Source organism: Carcharodon carcharias, chromosome 1 (assembly GCF_017639515.1).
Source record: "Carcharodon carcharias isolate sCarCar2 chromosome 1, sCarCar2.pri, whole genome shotgun sequence".
Lineage (NCBI taxonomy): Eukaryota > Metazoa > Chordata > Chondrichthyes > Lamniformes > Lamnidae > Carcharodon > Carcharodon carcharias.
The window spans coordinates 77,923,352-77,945,273 of record NC_054467.1 but is presented as its reverse complement, the minus strand read 5'-3'; the positions used below and the strand labels follow the sequence as shown (position 1 = coordinate 77,945,273).

The following is a 21,922-nucleotide window of genomic DNA, read 5'->3' as shown; positions in this document are numbered from 1 at the left end:
ATTTGCATTCATTTGCATCTCATGAATGCTCAATAAAAGGCCAACTCGCCTGAATTGCATTCCCCCTCCAAATTAAGTGCCCCACCAGCTGATAATTAGAACGGTGATAAAAACAAAAAATTGCGGATGATGGAAATCCAAAACAAAAACAGAATTTCCTGGAAAATCTCAGCAGGTCTGGCAGCATTGGCTGAGAAGAAAAGAATTGACATTTTGAGTGCTAATGACCCTTCCACAGAACTGAGTGAATATTAGGAGAGGGGTGAAATATAAGCTGGTTTAAACTGGGGAGGGGGGCGGGGGTGGGGGGAGAGAAGTGAGGGGGTGTGGTTGTAGGGACAATCAAGCAGTGATAGGAGCAGATAATCAAAAGATGTCACAGATAGAAGAACAAAGAGGTGTTGAAGGTGGTGATATTATCTAAACGAATGTGCTAATTAAGAATGGATGGCAGGACACTCAAGGTACAGCTCTAGTGGGGATGGGGTAGAAAGGCTAACAGGGCATAAGATATATAGATTTAAAAATAATGGAAATAAGTGGGAAAAGCAAAATCTATATAAATTATTGGAAAAAACAAAAGGAAGGGGGAAGAAATGGAAAGGAGGTGGGGATGGAGGAGGGAGTTCAAGATCTAAAGTTGTTGAATTCAATATTCAGTCCAGAAGGCTGGAAAGTGCCTAGTCGGAAGATGAGGTGCTGTTCCTCCAGTTTGCATTGGGCTTCACTGGAACAATGCAGCAAGCCAAGGACAGACGTGGGCAAGAGAGCAGGGTGGAGTGTTAAAATGGCAAGCGACAGGGAGGTTTGGGTCTTTCTTGCGGACAGACTGAAGGTGTTCTGCAAAACGGTCACCCAGTTTACGTTTAGTCCCTCCAATGTAGAGGAGACCGCATTGGGAGCAACGAATGCAGTAGACTAAGTTGAGGGAAATGCAAGTGAAATGCTGCTTCACTTGAAAGGAATGTTTGGGCCCTTGGACGGTGAGGAGAGAGGAAGTGAAGGGGCAGGTGTTGCATCTTTTGCGTGGGCATGGGGAGGTGCCATAGGTGGGGGTTGAGGAGTAGGGGGTGATGGAAGAGTGGACCAGGGTGTCCTGGAGGGAACGATCCCTACGGAATGCCACCGGGCGGGGGGTGGGGTGGGGGGGAGCGGTGGGGTGAAGGGAAGATTTGTTTGGTGGTGGCATCATGCTGGAGTTGGCAGAAAAGGCGGAGGATGATCCTTTGAATGCAGAGGCTGGTGGGGTGATAAGTGAGGACAAGGGGGACCCTATCATGTTTCTGGGAGGGAGGAGAAGGCATGAGGGCGGATGCGCGGGAGATGGGCCGGACATGGTTGAGGGCCCTGTCAACCACCATGGGTGGAAAACCTCGGTTAAGGAAGAAGGAGGACATGTCAGAGGAACTGTTTTTGAAGGTAGCATCATCAGAACAGATGCGAAGGAACTGAGAGAATGGGATGGAGTCCTTACAGGAAGCGGAGTGTGAGGAGCTGTAGTCGAGGTAACTGTGGGAGTCGGTAGGCTTGTAATGAATATTGGTGGACAGTCTATCACCAGAAATTGAGACAGAGAGGTCAAGGAAAGGAAGGGAAGTGCCAGAGATGGACCATGTGAAAATGATGGAGGGGTGGAGATTGGAAGCAAAATTAATAAATTTTTCCAAGTCCCGACGAGAGCATGAAGCAGCACTGAAGTAATCATTGATGTACCAGAGAAAAATTTGTGGGAGGGGGCCGGAGTAGGACTGGAACAGGGAATATTCCACATACCCCATAAAGAGACAGGCATAGCTGGGGCCCATGCAGATACCCATAGCCACATATTTTATTTGGCGGAAGTGAGACGAGTTAAAGGAGAAATTGTTCAGTGTGAGAACAAGTTCAGCCAGACAGTGGAGAGTAGTGGTGGATGGGGATTGTTCGGGCCTCTGTTCGAGGTAGAAGCTAAGGGCCCTCAGACCATCCTGGTGGCGGATGGAGGTTTGGAGGGATTGGACGTCCATGGTGAAGAGGAATTGGTTGGGGCCAAGGAACTGGAAATTGTTGATGTGACGTAAGGTGTCAGAGGAATCACGGATGTAGATGGGAAGGGACTGGACAAGGGGAGAGAGAAGGGAGTCAAGATAACGAGAAATGAGTTCCGTGGGGCAGGAACAGGCTGACATGGTCGGTCTGCTGGGACAGTTCTGTTTATGGATTTTGGGTAGGAGGTAGAAGTGGGCTGTCCGAGGTTGGGCAACTATCAGGTTGGAAGCTGTGGGAGGAAGATCTCCAGAGGAGATGAGGTCAGTGACAGTCCTGGAAACAATGGCTTGATGTTCAGTGGTGGGGTCATGGTCCAGGGGGAGGTAGGAGGAAGTGTCTGCGAGTTGACGCTCAGCCTCTGCGAGTTGACGCTCAGCCTCTGTGAGGTAGAGGTCAGTGCGCCAGACAACAACAGCACCACCCTTGTCAGTGGGTTTGATGACAATGTTGGGGTTGGACCTGAGAGAACGGAGTGCAGTAAGTTCAGAGAGAGACAGATTAGAATGGGTGAGAGGAGCAGAGAAATTGAGACGACTAATGTCACGCCGACAGTTCTCAATGAATTTATGATTGTATATAAGTAAAGTGCACCTGGCGAGCTTTACTTCACCCGCGACTTTGCTTTCGCCTTTCCTTAATGACCTACCCGCTAAAGGTCAGGTGCCTGCTGGATGCACCAAGGTGCACCAAATCTGGGCATGGGATGTATGACCAGCAGGGGGAGTGAGACAGAGGAAGAACCGGCTTAGGGTGGAGGTGAGCTGGGTGAGGCAGAGACAGGGCTGGCAGGGCACGGAGGGAAATTGAGAAGGGAGCGGCGAGGCAGAGACAGGACTGGATGGTGGGGAGCATGAGAGGGGAGGGATGAGATGGAGACAGAACTGGGGGTGGAGGAAAATGAGAAGGGAGGGTGAGACAAAGACACAATTGGGGGGGTGGTGTTGGGTTGGGGGGGCAGTGTGGTGTCCAAAGAACAGAGTGGAAGAGTGAAAAGAATGTTCATGGAAAAGTGAAAGACTGTCCAGGGAAAAAAGTTAATACACTGTCCGTGGAAGGTTCAGAGACTGTCCTGGGGCTGAGGCCACACTGTCAGGGGCATATTTCCGAGGCAGTGCTGGGGCTGTATGGGCCATGTAAGAGGGCTCTGCATGGCATGCATGTCTTAGTCCTGGTCTTGGGCGGGGGAAGGCCTCTCTGGGCAGTGATGGTAATGCACAGAATGATGTGTAGGGTGTGGTCAGTCAACTAAAGCATTTGGTCCTGGGGATTCGAGTTATGGTATTGGGAGACTGAGGGCAAAGCAATGTTCAAGGCAGGGATCTGGATTATGTATGTCAGTAGCTGAAAAATCAAGGGGGAGCTATTGAATGGTCTCATGGTGTGGGGTTGGCGGGGTGGGGTGGGGGAGGTCCCTAAAGGTAAGGTTGCATGTGGCCTCGAGAAGGGGAGGGGTCAGCTTTATAAACAGCATAGGGAGATTGACATTAAAGGGTTTGGGGGGAGAACAGGAAAATTGACATGTACAGTGATGGGGGTCAACGGTAACGGTGGAGGCTGGGCAGTTATAGGAGGAATGGGAATCAGGAGGCAGTGACTATAGAGGAGGATGAGAGAAAAGTGGTAGGTGATAGGGGGAGGGTGGAAGCTGGTCATACTCACAAACTAAATGAGCAACATGGTCACCTCCAGTGATCAATGACACAGTTGGAAAAACAAGCTTAAAAAAAAGACAGGGGAGGGATCTCAAGGCATGTGGGAGGAGTTCAGCACAGCTATTTCAGGCCAATTGAAGAGGCACCTAGTCATTTCCTGCTCAAATCATGGTGAACAAGGCTCAGCTGAGTGTTGGACTCGTGGGTCTAATTAACGCACTTTGCTCATTTACTAATGGTGCGTATTCAAGCAAGAATCCATTAAGGTTTGGGGCTGCAGTGCTGTTGGTTTAATGGCCATCTAGTCCTCACAGAGGCATTTGAAAAGGGAATGAGGTTCAAACAATCAAAAGCCACAGCTACTGCATAGGAGTTAAGTAAGCACTACAAGCCTCAACATTCCTGGTACACTGGTACAAGACACCATGCTTTCAGTCATGACATAAGTGCAAAGCTAGGGTATTGATAGTTAATGTCTAAGCTATTGGAGGCAAGCTGACAATAGCCTGACTGAGGGTTATAGCACATGGGCACATTGAGCTTAATCAAGACCCTCGTTGTGAATGTGCAGACATGTCTGAGGGGAATGCTCAGCCACCTGTGAACCTCCAGTATGTTATTAACCTGCAAGGAGTGGCCTGGGGATGCCATGCCTAGAATGAGGGCAATCAAGGCCTAGAAACTGGATTCCTGCCTTGGAGACGGAGGAAGACCATTCAAGGAGAACTACCATTGATTGCTCACTTGTAGCTGCTCACAGATACAAGGAGGAGCAGAGAATGCAGGCTGCAGGCAACCCTGCCTTCTTGAGAACTATGATTAGAATGAGAGGAAAAAGGGCCAGTTGTCAATTGGCTCAGGGAAGACCATTGGCCTGAGGAGCAAGAGCTCGCAGGGCCCTAGGAAGTCCAGATGCTCCCAAGGAAGGGCAAAATCCACAAAGACTTTTGTCACAACCAAGGGTATACAGAAATGCAGCTCATACATGGAGATGAGCAAAGGACAGTGCTACAGGTGCCTAGGGATGTGGTAACTCACATTTGCCATTTACTCCAGGAGGAGCTCATGTGGCAAGGACTTGGAAAGCATCCCATGCTGGTTACTTTGAAGGTTACTGCCATACCTAACTTTTTTGCCAGCAGATCCTTCCAGGGTTCCACAGGGGACCTTTGTGGAATCTCACAACTGGCAACATGTGGATGCATAAAGGAAGTCACAGATGACCTTTTCAGTAAAGCTCACCATTACACGCAGTTCCACACAGGTGATGCAAGCCAGGCTGTTGGAGCTGTGGGATTCACTGTGATCTCAGGTTTCCCATTAGTGCAGGGTGCCATCGACTGCACACATTTGACCTTAATAGCTCCCCGGCAGCAGCCAGTGAGATTCATTAATAAAAAAGGATTTCACTCTCTAAACATCCAGATAATCTGTGATCACAGAAGGCAGATCCAGCATGTGTTTTTTATTATTTATTCACGGGATGTGGGCTTCGCTGGCTGGGCCAGCATCCATAGTTGCCCTTGAGAAGGTGGTGCTGTGCTGCCTTCTTAAACCGCTGCAGTCCCTGTGGTGTAGGTACACTCACAGAGCTGTGAGGAAGAGAGTACCAGGATTTTGACCCAGTGAAAGTGAAGGAACTGCGATATATTTCCAAGTCAGGATGGTGACTGACTTGGAGGGGAACTTCCAGGTGGTGGTGTTCCCATCTGTCTGTTGCCCTTGTCCTTCTAGATGGCAGTGGTGCTGTCTAAGGACCAAATGGCCTACTCCTGCTCTAGTTTCTATGTTTCTATGGGAGCAGGCTATTGAGTTGGATGATCAGCCATGATCATAATGAATGGTGGAGCAGGCTCGAAGGACCAAATGGCCTATGTTTCTATGAGCCTTGGTGAACTCCTGCTGCATTTCTTGTAGAATGGTACACACTGTTGCTACTGTGCAGTGGTGGAGGGAGTGAATATTTGTGGACGTGGATGCTAGGTACCCAGGGAGCTCTCATGACTCTTACATCTTGAGTCACTCACAGATACCAGAGATATTTGAGGGACCTTGGCACTTAGAGGGTGACAAAGGCTACCCCCAGAAGACAAGACTAATGATGCCCATTTGTCGTCCACAGCGTGTAACTGAGGAGAGATACAATGCTGCACATTCAGCCACAAGGTTCTTAATAGAGCAGACTATTGGCATCCTGAAGATGTACTTTCAAAGTTTGAACCAATCAGATGGGACTCTCCAATACTCATCACAGACAGTGCCCCACTTCATCATTGTTTGCTGCACTCTGCACAACCTAGAGCTGCAAAGAGGATCTGTGTTGCCTGAGGGAGACATCTAGGAGCTAGACATCTCTTCAGATGAGGAGGATTTGGAAGGGGATGACTCTGAAGAGAGCGAGGATTCAAATGAGCCACACGAGGATGACATTGCATGGGCACGATGTGGCAGCTGTGCCTGTGACAGCCTCATATCTACAAGATTGCAGTGGGAATAAGGTGAGGACTAATTTTCACAAAGTTCTCTTCAGCCTTTGATGCAGGGAACACAACAAGATCTTCATTCTCGGTTTGAACATCTCAGGAAAGGTCAGAAATCTCACATTTTTTATGGAAGCCACATCAATCACCTTCTGCCCTAAAGATGGAGTCATCCTCGGAAGGCATAGGAGCCTTGGGAATATGTGGCCACTGTGGAACGTGATTAGCACTATATTAGCACACGTCCTTTAGCAACTCCACATAGTGTAGTCCTTTCAACAATGGCACAACCAAATTAGTGGGCATGGCAGCCTTCAAGCGGATGAAAAGCCAATTCATGGATTGCACTCATGTCAGTAAGACACCAGCTTAGTAAGGCAGCCTGAACACATATAACATTCTTCAATTATTGCGCTTTGACATCTCAAGAAGGAGCAGGATCTGGAGAATTCCATTTCTCCATTGCCAGCTCTCAGGAATGAACAATGCAGAGGCATCATCTTGCTACTGACCCCCAGTCACCCTTTGCACGTCAGTGAGCAATGACCTTTAACCTTACATCATGCAGCAAAGCTGTGAAGTTTGTTTACATTGTCCTCATAGAGAGTTCCTCACCAGGACAATGATTCAATGAGTACCAAACACTCAGGATCCTGCAATCATGTGAAGCCTTACAAGTTTCTTTCCTGGATGACCTTTGCATTAGGGAGAAAGGTGGCCCAGTCAGCATTGATACAGCAGTCAATGACAACTTCTCCCCTTCATAGACCCTGCTGAGGACTTTGGAGATATGCGAAAGCATTGCTTTGAGAGTATGACAGTCCTCAACATGTCCTAGCTTACAAAGGCCAATCCTTTCCAGGTACCCTAAGTCAATGAGAGCACTGTCATGCAATGAATTCCATAACCAGTTGTGTGCTGAGCCTTTACACAAGGATCACATAAATCACCGCTAAGCAGCTGTCCAGGAGCAATGTAAGATCCTCACAGGTAAGGAGACAGCTTCATCAGGCTGAGCACACACCTCTGACATCACACACTCACTGCCCTCTTGTAGATATTTGTAAGTTTCCTGATTGATCCTTACTTCCCTAGTTCAGCGTCATGTGTGGGGAGAGTGGGAACTAGACAAGGAATGACGTTCAGTCTTAAACGCGGAGACAAGAACAAGCTGCAGAGAGGTGTGGGAGCCTCGAGTGTTTGACATTTGATACTACATTTTCCAAATACCCACTCTCATAAAGTAAATGGTATTGAAAAGTACACAATGGAGAAACAATTATAATGTTAGTCGTGACGGCTACTTGTGCCATCCACAAACAGCAGATGTCAGTGCGACAGCAGCAGGATAATCACTAACCTTGATGAACACTTCTCCAGAGCCCAAATAATGTGTGCCTGAGGTTTATGGCTGACAGGTGCATTGGCCAGGCATCAGTGTCACATACGATGTGCATTTTCTGGTATAACAAATGTGGAAATAAAGGCTACTCACTGTGGTGAGAATTAATGCAACTGAAGATCCAGTTCATTGGGGGTGGAGCATGTTTGATCCTCAAATAAACGATGGGCATTGATTCACATTGAATATCAATTGAATCCACAACATGTGGAGAAGGATTAATGCAACATATATTTAGAGGTGAGAAGTCAAAACAATGAGTGAACACCTTTGCCACTTTAAGAAAAACTTAATTTTTCTTATCCTACCGCTACATGTAGGTGTAGTTCTGACATCTGCAGCAGAGGTGGAGGCAGCCTGCTGACTGCTATTCCCTGTTTTTGACAGGCATCCTCTGGTGGCATCAGGCCTTGAGGGCCCCAAACTGCTAAGAGTCTCCTGCTCCAGAGCAGATGCACCCTCCTGGGCCTGACTTGCTGGAGTTGATGGGGTTGCTGGCAAAGGGGAGTTGGAGCAACAGGGCACCCTTGGAGTGGCCTGGGTCAATATCCCTAAGGTGTCTGGCTGGTGCAACTCCTCCCTTTGAGTGCCCAATGGCTTCTCCCTGATTCCTTGAGGGAATGGGACAGTTGGAGGGTCCCACTGTTGTAGTGATGGTGTGCAGGTCCGAGTGCATATCCAGCAGAAGTTGCTAGACGTGGACTGCCATGGTCCCAATGGATACTTCAATACGCTCGTATGCCAGAGCCATGCAAGATTATGAACGGACTCCTCCATCCTTCGTTCCAGTCTGCTGATGGCCTCTGATAACCCTGCCTGTACCTGCATCTGCAACATTACTCTTAGGGCTGATTCCAGAGGCTCATCATCAGATTTAGTCTCAGCATGGGCCTGGTCTTCAGCAGTCCACCGAATGTCAGAGACCTCAGCTGCCTCTACCGCCACCTGCTGTGGATGAGTGTCCGTGAGATGCTCGCCAAAATAAGGGGCCGCCCATCCAAGACAGATGAGTAAAAATGTTTTCTCTCAGTGGGTTGTGAGGCTTTGCATTCTCTCCCTCAAAAGCTGGTTGAGGCACGGCCCTTGAATATCTTTAACGTGGAAGTCAATAGATTCTTGATAAGCGAGGAGGTGAAAGGTTATTGGGGTAGGCATTAATGTGAAGTTGAGGTTAAAATTAGATCAGTCATGGTCTTATTAAATGGTGGAGCAGGCTCGAGGAGTCAAGTGACCTACTCCTGCTCCTAATTTGTATGTTTGTATAAAACAGATTGTAAACTACTCTAGAACTAGGTCCCAACAAGGTGTGTGCATCCGTGCTGGTGGAGAGTGCAGGTCAATGCAATGATGGATCTTCATCTTGGGGTGGGTCTGCTTCCTCCTCAGAGGGTGGCCTGGAGACTGGGGCTGGGACTGAGCCTTCTTGTTGAGGATGTCCTCCTCCTTTTCTTACTGGAAACTGAAATAGAGAGATGAGAGAATTAGTGATTGACTTGGCAAGCTCATAAATTATAGGTCACTCACAGTCATTGCCAGTATGTTTTGGATATATACTGGATTGCACCCTCACTGGCTTGTTGTGGGAGGCCGATCTCGCTGTCCATGCAGGAACGGTCCTCATCCTCACCAGCCAACTCTGCAGCCTGTTCCTTGAACAGTGAGAGGGTCCTGAACTCCGGGTGAACAGTGGAGGGATGGGGAATCGTGGGCAGAGGGATGACTAGGGATGAGGGAGCTGGAGCTCGACATGGATGGCATGCATGCAGACTCAGGAGGGGCCGTGGGTGGAGTGATTATGGCACAATTTGGAAGGGGGTTCATATGCATTCTGGACCTTAAGGTCACCGCTGCACACAATTTCTTTGCAAGCGGCTCATTCCAGGGATCCACAGGGGACCTATGGCATCTCGGTCCTCAACACATAAATGTATAAAGAAGGTGATGGTTGCCCTCAACAGTAAGACATATCATTATATGAAGCTCACCATGGATGAAGCTTGCCAGGCGGCTAGGTTTCTGGGATTTGCGGCCGTCTCAAGCTTCCCTGGAGTGTCGGGGTAATTGATTGCACACAAATGGCTTTGAGAGCTCCATCGCACCAGCCTCTGATGTTCATTAACAGGAAAGGATTCCACTCCATCAATGTTCAGCTGATGTATGATCATTAGAAGGACATCATGCATGTTTGTGCCTGGTACCCTGGAGTTCCCATGATCCCTACATCCTGAGTCACTCCCAGGTGCCTCACATACTCAAAGGGCAGCAGCACTTACAGGGTTGGCTGCTGGGTGATAAGGGTTACCTGCTGAAAAGATGGCTCCTGATACCCAAGAGCCTCAAAGGGATACAACATGGCGCTCTCTGTGACAAGGTCCATCACTGAGCAAACCATTGGCATCCTGAAGATGCACTTCTGTTGTTTGGACTGTTCAGGTGGGGCTCTGCAGTCACCTCCAGACAGAGTGTCCTGCATCATTATGGTCTGTTGTGTCTGCACAACCTGGTGCTTCACAGCTGAGATCGCTTGCCAAAGGGAGACATAGAGGAGGCTGGACTCCTCCTCCTCAGACTTGGAAGGGCAGGGACCTGCTATGCGCTGTTCCCTGTGATGACCTTGATGGGTGTCCTCTGCAGGTCCGGCCTCCTTTGATGTCTGCTGCTGTGAGGCAAGCGTACCCTCCTCAGCCTGTGCAGCTGGTACTGATGGGGTTACAGGCAAAGGGGATTGGGATCGGCTGAACACTCTTTGGGCCTCCTGAGTAGATGGCCCCGGGGTGTTCAGCTGATGGTCCTCCTCACTTTGGGTGCCTGAGGGCCCCTGCCTGACTTCTTGAGGAGAAGGGGCACCTGGAGGAAGGTCAAGCCGCCTGGTTCCCCACCTCACCTATCCAATGATGGATACCACCAATGCCTATGGTGATGGAGTGCAGGGCTGAGCGCAAACCTGACAGAACCTCCTGGACTAAGGTCTCCAAGGCAGCCGCCACCCTTCCCATAGAGTCCTCTAGGTGCTCACATGTCAGAGTCATGATAGCAGACATTATGTGGATGGACTCCTCATCCTTCAGTCTAGTCTGTTGACTGCCTCTCACAACTCTGCCTGATGCTCCACTGCCTGACTTTGCATCTGCAGCATGTTTGCCATGGCTGTTTCCAGAGGCTCATCATCTGACTTGGACTCAGCAGTTGCCTGCTCTCCAGCTGTCTTCCAAGTGCCAGAGACCTGGGCTGTCACTGCCGCCAACTGCTGTGGAGATGTATCAGTGAGATGTTCCCCAAAATGTGACCCCGAGCGTAATCTAGACCTATCATCCACCAAGGCGTGTGTCTCTGTGCTGGTATAGGATGCAGGTGAATGCAATGATAGGTCTTCATCAAATGGATCCTCATCTAGGGTGGGCTGGGGATTGACTGGACCTATGTCTGGGCCTACTGGTACCTGTTAGAGACAGAAGATAGATTTAGTTCATGAGCAGGCAGAATTGCATGTCACTTACTATGAATGTCAGGATGTGATCAACTAATGGAGGTGTTTCAGGATTCCCCATCTGTCAAAGTGTGCACTGCTCCCTGAGACTAAATGCTGTCTCAGGGAGAGTGCTGAATGTTTAAAAAACTTCAAAAATAGAGAAAGAGAAACATTATTAACATGTCTCCCTCATGTGACTCTGTCACACGAGATGGGACATGTTAATAAATATGAGTGAAACTTTAATAAACTTTTTTAAAACTGAAATAAAACCTCATCCCACCAGTGGAAGAGGTTTTATCTTTTTTCAGAAGCCCGCTGAGGCTCCTGGCCTACCCGCCAGCCTTAAGGTTGGACGGGTAGGGTCTTTCAATGAGCTTAATTATCCTGTCAATGGCCTCAATTGGCCATTGACAGGTCGGCGGGTGGACAGCTGATTTCACTGTCCGCTGGCCTTCCTAAAAATTTTAATGAACTGGGATGACGTCGGGGGTTCCTTCCGATGTCATCCCGCGTCATTTTCCCATCGGCAAGCAAGGCCCAAGCCCAAATCGCTCACAGAAAAATTCTGGCCATTCAGTGTTGGTGTCTCCTCTGCTAATAGTGTGTGAGATCCCTGAGGAGTGTGATCTTTTGAGTGCCTGCTGCCATTACGAGTGTGTGGAGTGAGCATACAGTTGACTTACCCTGGCAGAGTGGATTGGATCATTCATCCTCTGTCTGCACTGCAAAACTTGGAGGGCTGAAGGGCCTGTTCCTGTGCTGTACTTTTCTTTGTTCTTCTCTGTTCTTTATTGGATGCCAGCAGCACAGGCCTCCACTGCTACCTCCTCCCAGGATGGCGAGGTGAGCGTGGTGGAACTCCTGGTTTCATCCCTCAGGAAGAGGACATCGTGCTTTTGCGGATGGCACTGAGTAGAGCCACCAGGGAGTTGTGGCTGAATTTTGGAGTGCATGGTTTCTTTCTCCAGAGGGACATCTCAGAGCGTACACACCACATAGCTAGGCTGCAGAGAGTGAATGTGTGTGTTCGCGTGACATTTAAATATGGCACCAGGACCTTCACTCCCATAATGTGATGGCAGACAGACGAATGCCATGTGATTTGGAGTGTGTCTCACTGATACATAATTAATGAGGTTCCAAGCGTGCAATTGGGTGTGAGAACACGCTCTGCCACCCAGCGGAAAACGCATTGCTTATCCCACCATCACCACTCAGTTTGCAGAATAGGAGATTGTTTAATATCTCTGTCATTCCCATATCTCATATTTCTAATTTCTCCCAACTCAGCCTCTAAGGGGCCCATTTCCTCTTGCTAATCTCTTATACATTCTTGTAGAAGTTCTTTCTATATTTTTTGTTAGTTTGCTCTCATTTTCCATTTTCTCCTTTTTTAAGTCACCTTCTTTGCCATCCTTGCTGATTTTTAAAATCCTCTCAATCATCAGACATATTACACTATTTTTTGGCAATATTGTTAGTATCTTTTAATTTATTACAATCCTTAATTTCTATAGTTAGCAATGGTTGTACCACTTTTCCAGTGGAGTTTGTATTCCTCAAGATAATGTCTACTACTGTGCCTTTTAATATAATTTCACAATTTTCTTTAAGCCAACTCACATCTCATCCCTGCAAAATTGATTTTGTTTAAATTTAGTACCCGAATTTTGGTCTTGGCCACATTATTCTCAAGCTTGATATAACATTCCACCATATTATGATTATTCTTTCCCAGAAGATGCTTTCCTAAAAGATAGGGGGAGGTAATGGCGTAGTGGTATTGTCGCTGGACTAGTAATATAGGGAACTGGGTTTGAATCCCGCCATGGAATTTGAGTTCAATAAAAATCTGGAATTAAAAGTCTAACGATGACCATGGAACCATTGTTGATTGTTGTAAAAACCCATCTGGTTCACTAAATGCCCTTACGTGACTCCAGACCCACAGCAATTTTACATGCCCTCTGAAATGGCCCAGCAAGCCACTCAGTTGTAGTTAATCACTACAAAGTCACAAAAAAAGGAATGAATGAATGAATGAAACCGGACCACCCAGCATTGACCTAGGCACCGACAACTTCAGCCCTGTCGACCCTGCAAAGCTCCCCTTACTAACATTGGCGGTGGGGGGTGGGGGGTAGGGGGGGAGGCTAGTGCTAAAATTGGGAGAGCTGCCTCACAAAACTAGTCAAACAACAGCCTAAAATAGTCGTCCTCATGGAATCATACCTGCCAGATCATGTCCTGGACATCACCATCTCTGGCATGTCCTGTCCCACTGGCAGCACAGTGGTGTATACAGTTGGGAGGGAGTTGCCCTGGGAGTCCTCAACATCGACTCCAGATCCCATGAAGTCTCATGGCATCAGGTCAAACATGGCAAGGAAACCTCCTGCTGATTACCATGTATCGTCCTCCCTAAGCTGATGATTCAGTGCTCCTCCATGTTGAACACCACTTGGAAGAAGCACTGAGGGTAACAAGGGCGCATAACGTCCATCACCAAGAGTGGCTCGGTAGCACCACAGCTGGCTGAGTCCTAAATGACATAGCTGCTAGACTGGGTCTGCAGTAGGTGGTGAGGGAACCAACAAGAGGGATAAACATACTTGACCTCATCTTCACCAACCAGCCTTCCATAGGTGCATCTGTCCATGACAGTATCAGTGGGAGTGACCACCACACTGTGATTGTGGAGATGAAGTCCCACCTTTATATAAAGGATACCTTCCTTCATGGTGTGTGGCACTAATGGGATAGATGGTGCTAAATTTCAAACAGATCTAGCAACTCAAAATTAGGCATCCATGAGGTGTTGTGGGCTATCAGCAGCAGCAGAATTGTACTTGAACATAATTTATAATCTTATGGCCCTGCATATTCCCCACTCTACTATTACCATCAAGCCAGGTGGGCAACCCTGATTCAATGAAGAGTGCGGGAGGGCATGCCAGGAGCAGCAATAGGCATATCTAAAAACAAGGTGTCAACCTGGTGCAGCTATAACACAGGGCTACTTGCTTGCCAAACAGCATAAGCAGCAAGTGATAGGTAAGCGACCCCAGAGCCAACGGATCAGATCTAAGCTTTGCAGTCCTGCCACATCCAGTCGTGAATGATGGTGGAAAATTAAACAACTCACTGGAGGAGGAGGCTCCACCAATATCCCCATCCTCAATGATGGAAGAGCCCAGCACAGCAGTGCAAAAGAGAAGGCTGAATCATTTGCTACAATCTTCAGCCAGAAATACCAAGTAGATGATCCATCTTGGCATCCTCTGGAGGTCCCCAACATTACAGATGCCAGTTTTCAGCTAATTCGATTCACTCCATGTGATATCAAGAAATGGCTGAAGGCACTGGATACTGCAAAGGCTATAGGCCCTGACAATATTCCGGTAATAATACTGAAGTCTTGTGCTCCAGAACTTGCAGTGCCCATCGTCAAGCTCTTTCAGTATAGCGACAATACTGGCACCTACCCGGCTATGTGGAAAATTGCCCAGGTATGTCCAGTACACAAAAAGCAGGACATACCCAACCCGGCCAATTACAGCCCCATTAGTCTACTCTCTATCATCAGTAAAGTATTGGAAGGGGTCATCAACAGTGCTTAGCAATAACCTGCTCACTGACACCCAGTCTGGGTTCCGCCAGGGCCATTCAGCTCCTGACCTCATTACAGCCTTGATTCAAACATGGACAAAAGAGCTGAACTCCCAAGGTGAGGTGAGAGTGACTGCCCTTAACATCAAGGCCGCATTTGACAGAGTGTGTCATCAAGGAGCCCTAGCAAAACTGGAGTCAATGGGAATCAGGGGGAAAACTCTCCACTGGTTGGAGTCATACCTAGCACAAAGGAAGATGGTTGTGGTTGTTGCAGATCAGTCATCTCAGCTCCAGGACATCACTGCAGGAGTTCCTCAGGGTAGTGTCCTCGGCCTAACCATCTTCAACTGCTTCATCAATGATCTTCCTTCCACAAGGTCAGAAGTGGGGATGTTCGCAGATGATTGCACAATGTTCAGCACCATTTGTGACTCCTCAGATACGGAAGCAGTCCATGTCCAAATGCAGCAAGACCTGGGCAATGTCCATACTTGGGCTGGCAAGTGGTAAGTAACATTCACGCCACACAAGTGCCAGGCAATGACCATCTCCAATAAGAGAGAATCCAACCATTGCCCCATGATGTTCAATGGCATTACCATCACTGAATCCCCCACTATCAACATCCTGGGGATTACCATTGACCAGAAACTGAACTGGACTAGCCATATAAATACTGTGGCTACAAGAGCGGGTCAGAGGCTAGGAATCATGTGACGAGTAACCAGCCCCTGACTCTCCGAAGCCTGTCCACCATCTACAAGGCACAAGTCAGGAGTGTGATGGAAAACTTTCCACTTGCCTGGATGACTGCAGCTCCCACAACACTCAAGGAGCTTGACATCACCATCCAAAACAGCCCGCTTGATCGGCACCCCATCCACATTCACTCCTTCCACCACCAACCCACAGTAGAAGCAGTCTATATCATCTACAAGATGCACTGCAGGAATTCACCAAGGCTCCTTAGACAGCATCTTTCAAACCCACGACCAATACTGTCTAGAAGGACAAGGACAGCAGATCGATGGGAACACCATCATCTGGGAGTTCCCCTCCAAGTCACTCACCACCCTGACTTGGAAATATATTACTATTCCTTCACTGTCGCTGGGTCAAAATCCTGGCACTCCCTAACAGCACTGTGGGTGTACCTAAACCACATGGACTGCAGTGGTTCAAGAAGGCAGCTCACCACCAACCTCTCAAGGGCAACTAGGAATGGGCAATAAGGAATGGGCACTGCCCAAGCCAGTGAAGCCCACATCCCTTAAATGAGTTTTAAAAAAGATTATTTATTAAGCCTGTTTCATTACACAATATTGGATCAAAAATAACCTGTTCCCTAGTTGGTTCCTCAACATTTTGTTCTAGAAAATTTATCTTAAATGTATTCTATGAACTTGTCCTTCAGGCTACTTTTGCCAATTTGATATTTCAGCTCTATATGAAGGTTAATGTCCGCTGTGATTATCGCACTGCCCTCTAATGTTCCGCTAATTTCCTGACTCATACTCTGTCTAGTGCTACAATTACTGTTAAGGGATCTGTAAACAACACCCGTCAATGCTTTCTGTCTTATGTTATTTCTTGGCCTGAACTATATTGATTCTACATCCTGATTTTCTGGGCTAAGATCCTTGCTCACTACCGCCTTTATCTCATCCTTTATCATTGGGGCTACTCCACCTCCTTTTCCTTTTTGTCTCTATTTTCCAAAAGTCATGAATCTTGGAATATTTAGTTACCAGCTTTGGTCACCCTGCAATCAGGCTTCAGTAATGTCTAATAAATCAAACCCATTTGTGCCATTAGTCCATCTATCTTTTTGTGAATGCTTTGTGCATCTAGATATAGCAGCATTACTTTTTGCTTTTTACTATTTTTCACTGATGTGATCTAAGTCACTGATGCTGTTTTAGCATTGTTAAGGTCTCTGTCCTTTTCAGGCACAATCTGTTTGATTTTGCCCAAATTGTTACCCTGATATACAACTTGACTTTTGTCTTTAGATTTACAAAATGAATCCTTGCCTGAACCCTCCCCTCCCCCTTATTAAAGTCCCATCGACCAACTTAGTTATTCAATTCAGCAGGATATTGGTCCAGCCTGGAACAACGGAACAATTCCCTCTTTGCTGCTAGCATGAGTATAGCTTTTGTTGGAACTCCTCGAGGCAAACATTTATAAATGGAAGAATTTTACAAGTAACATGCTCCCCCTTTTCAATTAGGATACTGAAGCTTATTTTTAACTCTCCCATCAGCTAGTCCAAACCATTTGGTTCCTTCCTTGCAGCTTCTTCTGATGGTAGTGGGAAGGTCCATGGAATCAACATTCTTTACAGTCCTGGATGCCGATTCAAAGCTGCCACTGACTAAAGTTGGAAGCTAAATTTAAGATGAGCCTTGCACCTTAGTATAATAACTTATTCCTATTATCATCTCTGTAAGTCCAGAAGTGCTGACTCAAACTATCGTCCAGTTCTATTGACATCAGCAATGATAGTTCATCCATCTTGCCATTCTTCATATGTGAGTAGTGGTAGGTTATTAAATACAGAGGACTTCATAGGTGAACCTAACTCTGAGTCCCGGAATTCTATGTAAATATTTCAAATAACCAACCATTCTTCACAGGGAGCTATTCTAAACGAATTAATTGTGGTTTTAAAGTTTAGTTACTTTACAAATGATGTGACATAAAATAAATTATTGGACGTCCTGATGAAAGGTCATTGACCTGAAACATTGGGCTAGATTTTCATCTTCAAGGAGAATATGAAGAATTGGAAAATTTCCAAACTCTGCCCACTCAGGAGAAAGTACCTGCAAAGGCTGTTTTTATGTTCTGGGTGGGATGAAAGTGGAGGGGGATGGGGGGGTGGGGGGGGGGGTGCGGGAGCACAATGGTGGTGAGAGTTAAGTGGAGTTGGGCCAGCCACAGCTGGAAAGAGCTCACAGGCAGAAACGGGCTGCCGGGTCCTGAAGCAGGCTGTTTAAAAAGTCCACCTTGGTGCTCTGGGACTTTGCCTCTGTTACAATGAAATCAATAAAACAAAAAACCTTCTAGCCCTCAGCCTTCACACCCCTTCACCCTCCCCTTGCCCCATCCACGCCAATTCACATCCCCGCCCATCACCCTCGGCCCTTCATACCCTCCACATTAACCTATGCCCACAACCCAATCCCCTTAGCCCTTCATATCCTTCATGTCAACCTATTGCTCTTCTATACCCAATATACACTCAGCACAGAGCCACTGAATGTTTTAGTAACAATAGCATGCATGAAAAAGCTTTTAAAAAGTCACTCATTCATAAAAAATTGCTTTTACTACAGCACTATACAAGTGCCAATCATCCAGACCCTTTAAAATACATGTAGCAGAAAGTGCTATCTTGTGTAAGTAAGCAATGTGCAATTGACAGAACAGATCATGGAGAAAGACCTGTCAATCCAACAATGTTTTCCATGGGGCACAGCTGTTTCAACAGTAATGGATGTATGGGCTCTCAGCCAAGTCTCATTTTGCACTTTAGGCTCTCTCCACAGATGCTGCCTGGCCTTGCCTGCTAGGCATTTCCAGCATTTTCAGTTTCATTTCAGATTTCCAGCATGGGCAGTATTTTGCTTTTGGATAAATTATAAATCAATGTTCAGGTAATGTTTGTAGAAACATATTTATTAGTGCTAGTGATGTTTTCATGGGCTTAGGATATAATACAGATACAAATAGATTAATTACTGCTAACTTAAGTAGCAATCTACTGTGTGAAAAACATTGCAAAGTAACATCTCCTGCAATGAGATTTGATTTTACTCCTGAACCTTGACCTGAAAGAACCTTTAATGAGAAGCTTCAGAAGCCACAATGTTCTGGTTATAAACAACAGCAAAAATGAAACAAAAAGAACAAATAAGCTACAGCAAAACAGACTCAGGTGGAACTTGGCACATACTGTAATATTTTCACCATTCAGCCATAACACAAAAGTTGAAACTTGCCTTATAATGCCTTTGTAAATTAACACATAATAATGAATATATGTCATACTAAATGTCCAATATTATGGATCCCTTGGTGGAACATAAAAAGAATGGCTAGACCTTGAATCACCAGTCTAGAAACAGGCTACTCAGCATGTCTGTACATCAACTAAATTGAAACATTTCATTTTTGCGTAATTTTTAAACAGGTTGACTGTATGAACCTTTTTACATGGCAAAAATAAGAAAAAAGTTCAAGTTGTTCAATTATTTTGAAACACATAGTCAAAGCTTTGTTTCACAGAAAGATTTGTTTGTCATGTGCAAGGATTTACAATGAATCATTCTAAGGCATTAATTATTTCAGTCTCCACAGGCCTATGCTTTAGTAGCATGATGACTTCATCTTATGTCAAAGCTGATATTTGTCTTTGTCCTTCTGCTTATGCCTGAACTAGTTTTGACAATCATACAAGGTTCTCAAGATTGTTGGCTCATAAACCCAAAATGCTTCTGAACATGGAGTAGCACCATAAGAAATCTGTTTTACATTACATTTTCTTAGCCTTTTTCATCCTTCCAGGGTTTAATTCTTCTCTTCAGTTTTGGTTCATCCACAGTTTTAAGAAGACATCCCAGTATCCCAAAGTAGAACTTGAAAAATGGGAATATGGTTTACACATTTAACCTTCCTATTTTGCCCCACTCACTGAAAATTGTAGCACTTAAAATTATCAACAGTTTAATTACAGATTTTTTAGCACATGGAATAGCTATAAAGCTACTGTAAAGGAATTGTAGTTAGCAATTTTTCTTTTTTTTAAATTCTGTGACCTTTTTACTCATTCTATTATATAAACACTATGTTTATCTGGTTATCTATTAATTTAATTTTCATACACATACAATTCATATGCTTACAACTTCAGGTGATTTACATAATACAGTCCAGAGACGCATAGAATAGCTGCAGCCTGAAAGCAGGCCTCATGATATCATTCTAAGTGCAAACTACCAACACATATTATAAAAAAACTATCCTGGAACATTCCAATAGCAAAATATAGAAAATGCTATCAGGATTTTCAATGCTCTTAAATCTGTTTTTGGTACTGAAGGAATTCACAGTTTGCTACAGTGCTCATCTGCATGAAGTCATGTAACAGAGAGACATGATCACAGATAATACAGTCAGTAAAGACATCTAGTTTAAAAAAAGGGCAAAAGAATTGTAGAACTCCATAAATTATGCAGTAAATGGTTTGCCTTTATATTGTTAAACCACATGTTGAAAATTGAACAGTACACTAGAATACATCTTTCATCCTTTTAATGTCCTTGTGTGCCTGACAAAATAAATCTGTGAATGATACACAGAGAAGTTCGTAATGGTCCGACGTAGGTTCATTCCTATGGATATTGTAGGTGGCTGAGATGAAGAGTACTCTGCACAGGGGTATTTTCACTGAGTGAAACTCTGTAGCCTTTAGTGACCAAAGCCGACACAGCACATAAACCTTTATAATGATCCTGCAGGAAGGTAGTATTCTGTTACTGCAGTTTAATTCCCAGACTAACTGTTAGCCTGCACTTCGAGTTTTCATTGAATCTTCCACTGGAATACTTCACCTTCACACAGTCAACTCAACAATTTATTTTCTTCAGTTCCTCACTATACTGTCATTATAAAATAGTTCAGGTTATTTTTGCTTTTGTTAAAAAAAGAGAAAGGAAATCGTATTGAGGATCAGATTACTTTTTGGTGTGAAGGGCATCCTGGAACTTTGTACTTGTATATCGTATATGGAATCCCTTTTTGTTAATTGTGTCATCAGTATGGAAATGAAGTAAAATGGCATTGCCTGCTGAATAGATTTCTTCAGGTGGCTGTAAAAATTAAAACAAATGAATAATAATAGTTATTATTATTTAATAAAAGACAAGTGGGCCCAGAAAAAACATGACAACAACTTGTATTTATATAGTGCATTAACATAGTAAAACCTCCCATGGCACTTCATAGGAACATATTTAGGTAAAAACAGATATAGAGAACCAGAAGACATTAGAAGGAGAGGCTTATAGCTTGATTATATAATTAGGTTTTGAGCAGCATTGTATATGAGGAGGGAGGTAGAGACCAAGATTCCCTGTAAGCAGTGCGGCTGCGCAACTTCAGAAATGTGCGTGCAGGAAACAAAACAGGCTGTGCACAAGCAGCAATCCCTTTAAGATGCGTGCTTGTGCGGCTGCACAGCAATCTTAAAGGGGCCACACAGTACAACAAATGGGCTGTGCACAATAAAGGAACATTAGAGGAAACATCAGTGGAGAAACTGAAAGGTTCAGGGGAGAAATTCCAGAGCTAAGGGCATGAACAGCTGAAGGCATACTGCCAGTGATGGGGAATATGAACTGGGGATGTGGTAAAAGGCAGAATTAGAGGAACACAAAGTTCATGAAGGATTTTAGGGTTGGAGAAGGTTATAGAGATACAGTGCAGTGAGATCATGTAGAGATTTGAACACAAGGGTAAGACTTGGAAAGTTGTGGCACTGGTGGAATGGGAGCCAATCTAGGTTAATAAACACCACGGATAATGGCTAGGATGCTGACAGCATAGAATATGTTCAAGTTTTTGGAGGGTGGAAAATGAGAGGCCAGCCAGGAGAGCATTAGAATAGTCAAGTCTGGCATAGTCAGGTCTGGAGGTAACAAAGATAAAGTTAAGGGTTACAGCAGCATTTAGGCTGAGGCAATGACAGAGACCAATGAAGTTACAGAGGTGGGAGTAAGCAGTCTTTGTGATGGTGAGGAAATGGGGTCACAAATTTAGTTCAGGGTCAAATAGGACACTGGGGTTGTGAAGAGTCCTGTTCAGCCTTATAAATTAGTCAGCAAGAGGGATGGAATCAAAGGTGCGGGAGGAAAATTCCTTGCAGGAACTGCAGACAATGACCTCTGTCTTTCCAATATCTAAATAGAGGTTTTGTGTCAAATCCAGAACTGGATATCCAACAAGCAATCTGACAATGCAGAGGCCGTGGAGGGGTATGAGTCAGTTCGTGATGAAATAGGTGTGGATGTCATCAGAGTACATGTGAAACCTGATGACATGATTTCAGATGATGTCGCTAAGGGCACATGTAAAGCCAAAATAGAAGGAGACCAAGGACAATTCCTTGGGGGACTCCAGAGGCAATGTACTAGGGAAAGGAATTCTCCAGTTACAACTAGATAGATAAGAATTAGAAGAAGCTGAGGGCAACTCCACTCAGCTGGACAAC

The 21,922-nt window shown here is 45.6% G+C and overlaps 1 protein-coding gene across 2 annotated transcripts in view; it reads right to left on the bottom strand.

Moving 5' to 3' along the window:
* Positions 1 to 18,312: 18,312 nt before the first annotated feature.
* LOC121277008 (tolloid-like protein 1) overlaps positions 18,313 to 21,922 on the bottom strand; it is a 427,048-nt gene continuing 423,438 nt past the window's right edge. For both annotated transcript variants that reach the window (XM_041185854.1, XM_041185863.1), the window contains exon 22: positions 18,313 to 20,522. In XM_041185854.1, the coding sequence (XP_041041788.1) occupies positions 20,388 to 20,522 (135 nt within the window). In that variant the 3' untranslated portion in view covers positions 18,313 to 20,387. The remainder of the gene's footprint in view (positions 20,523 to 21,922) is intronic.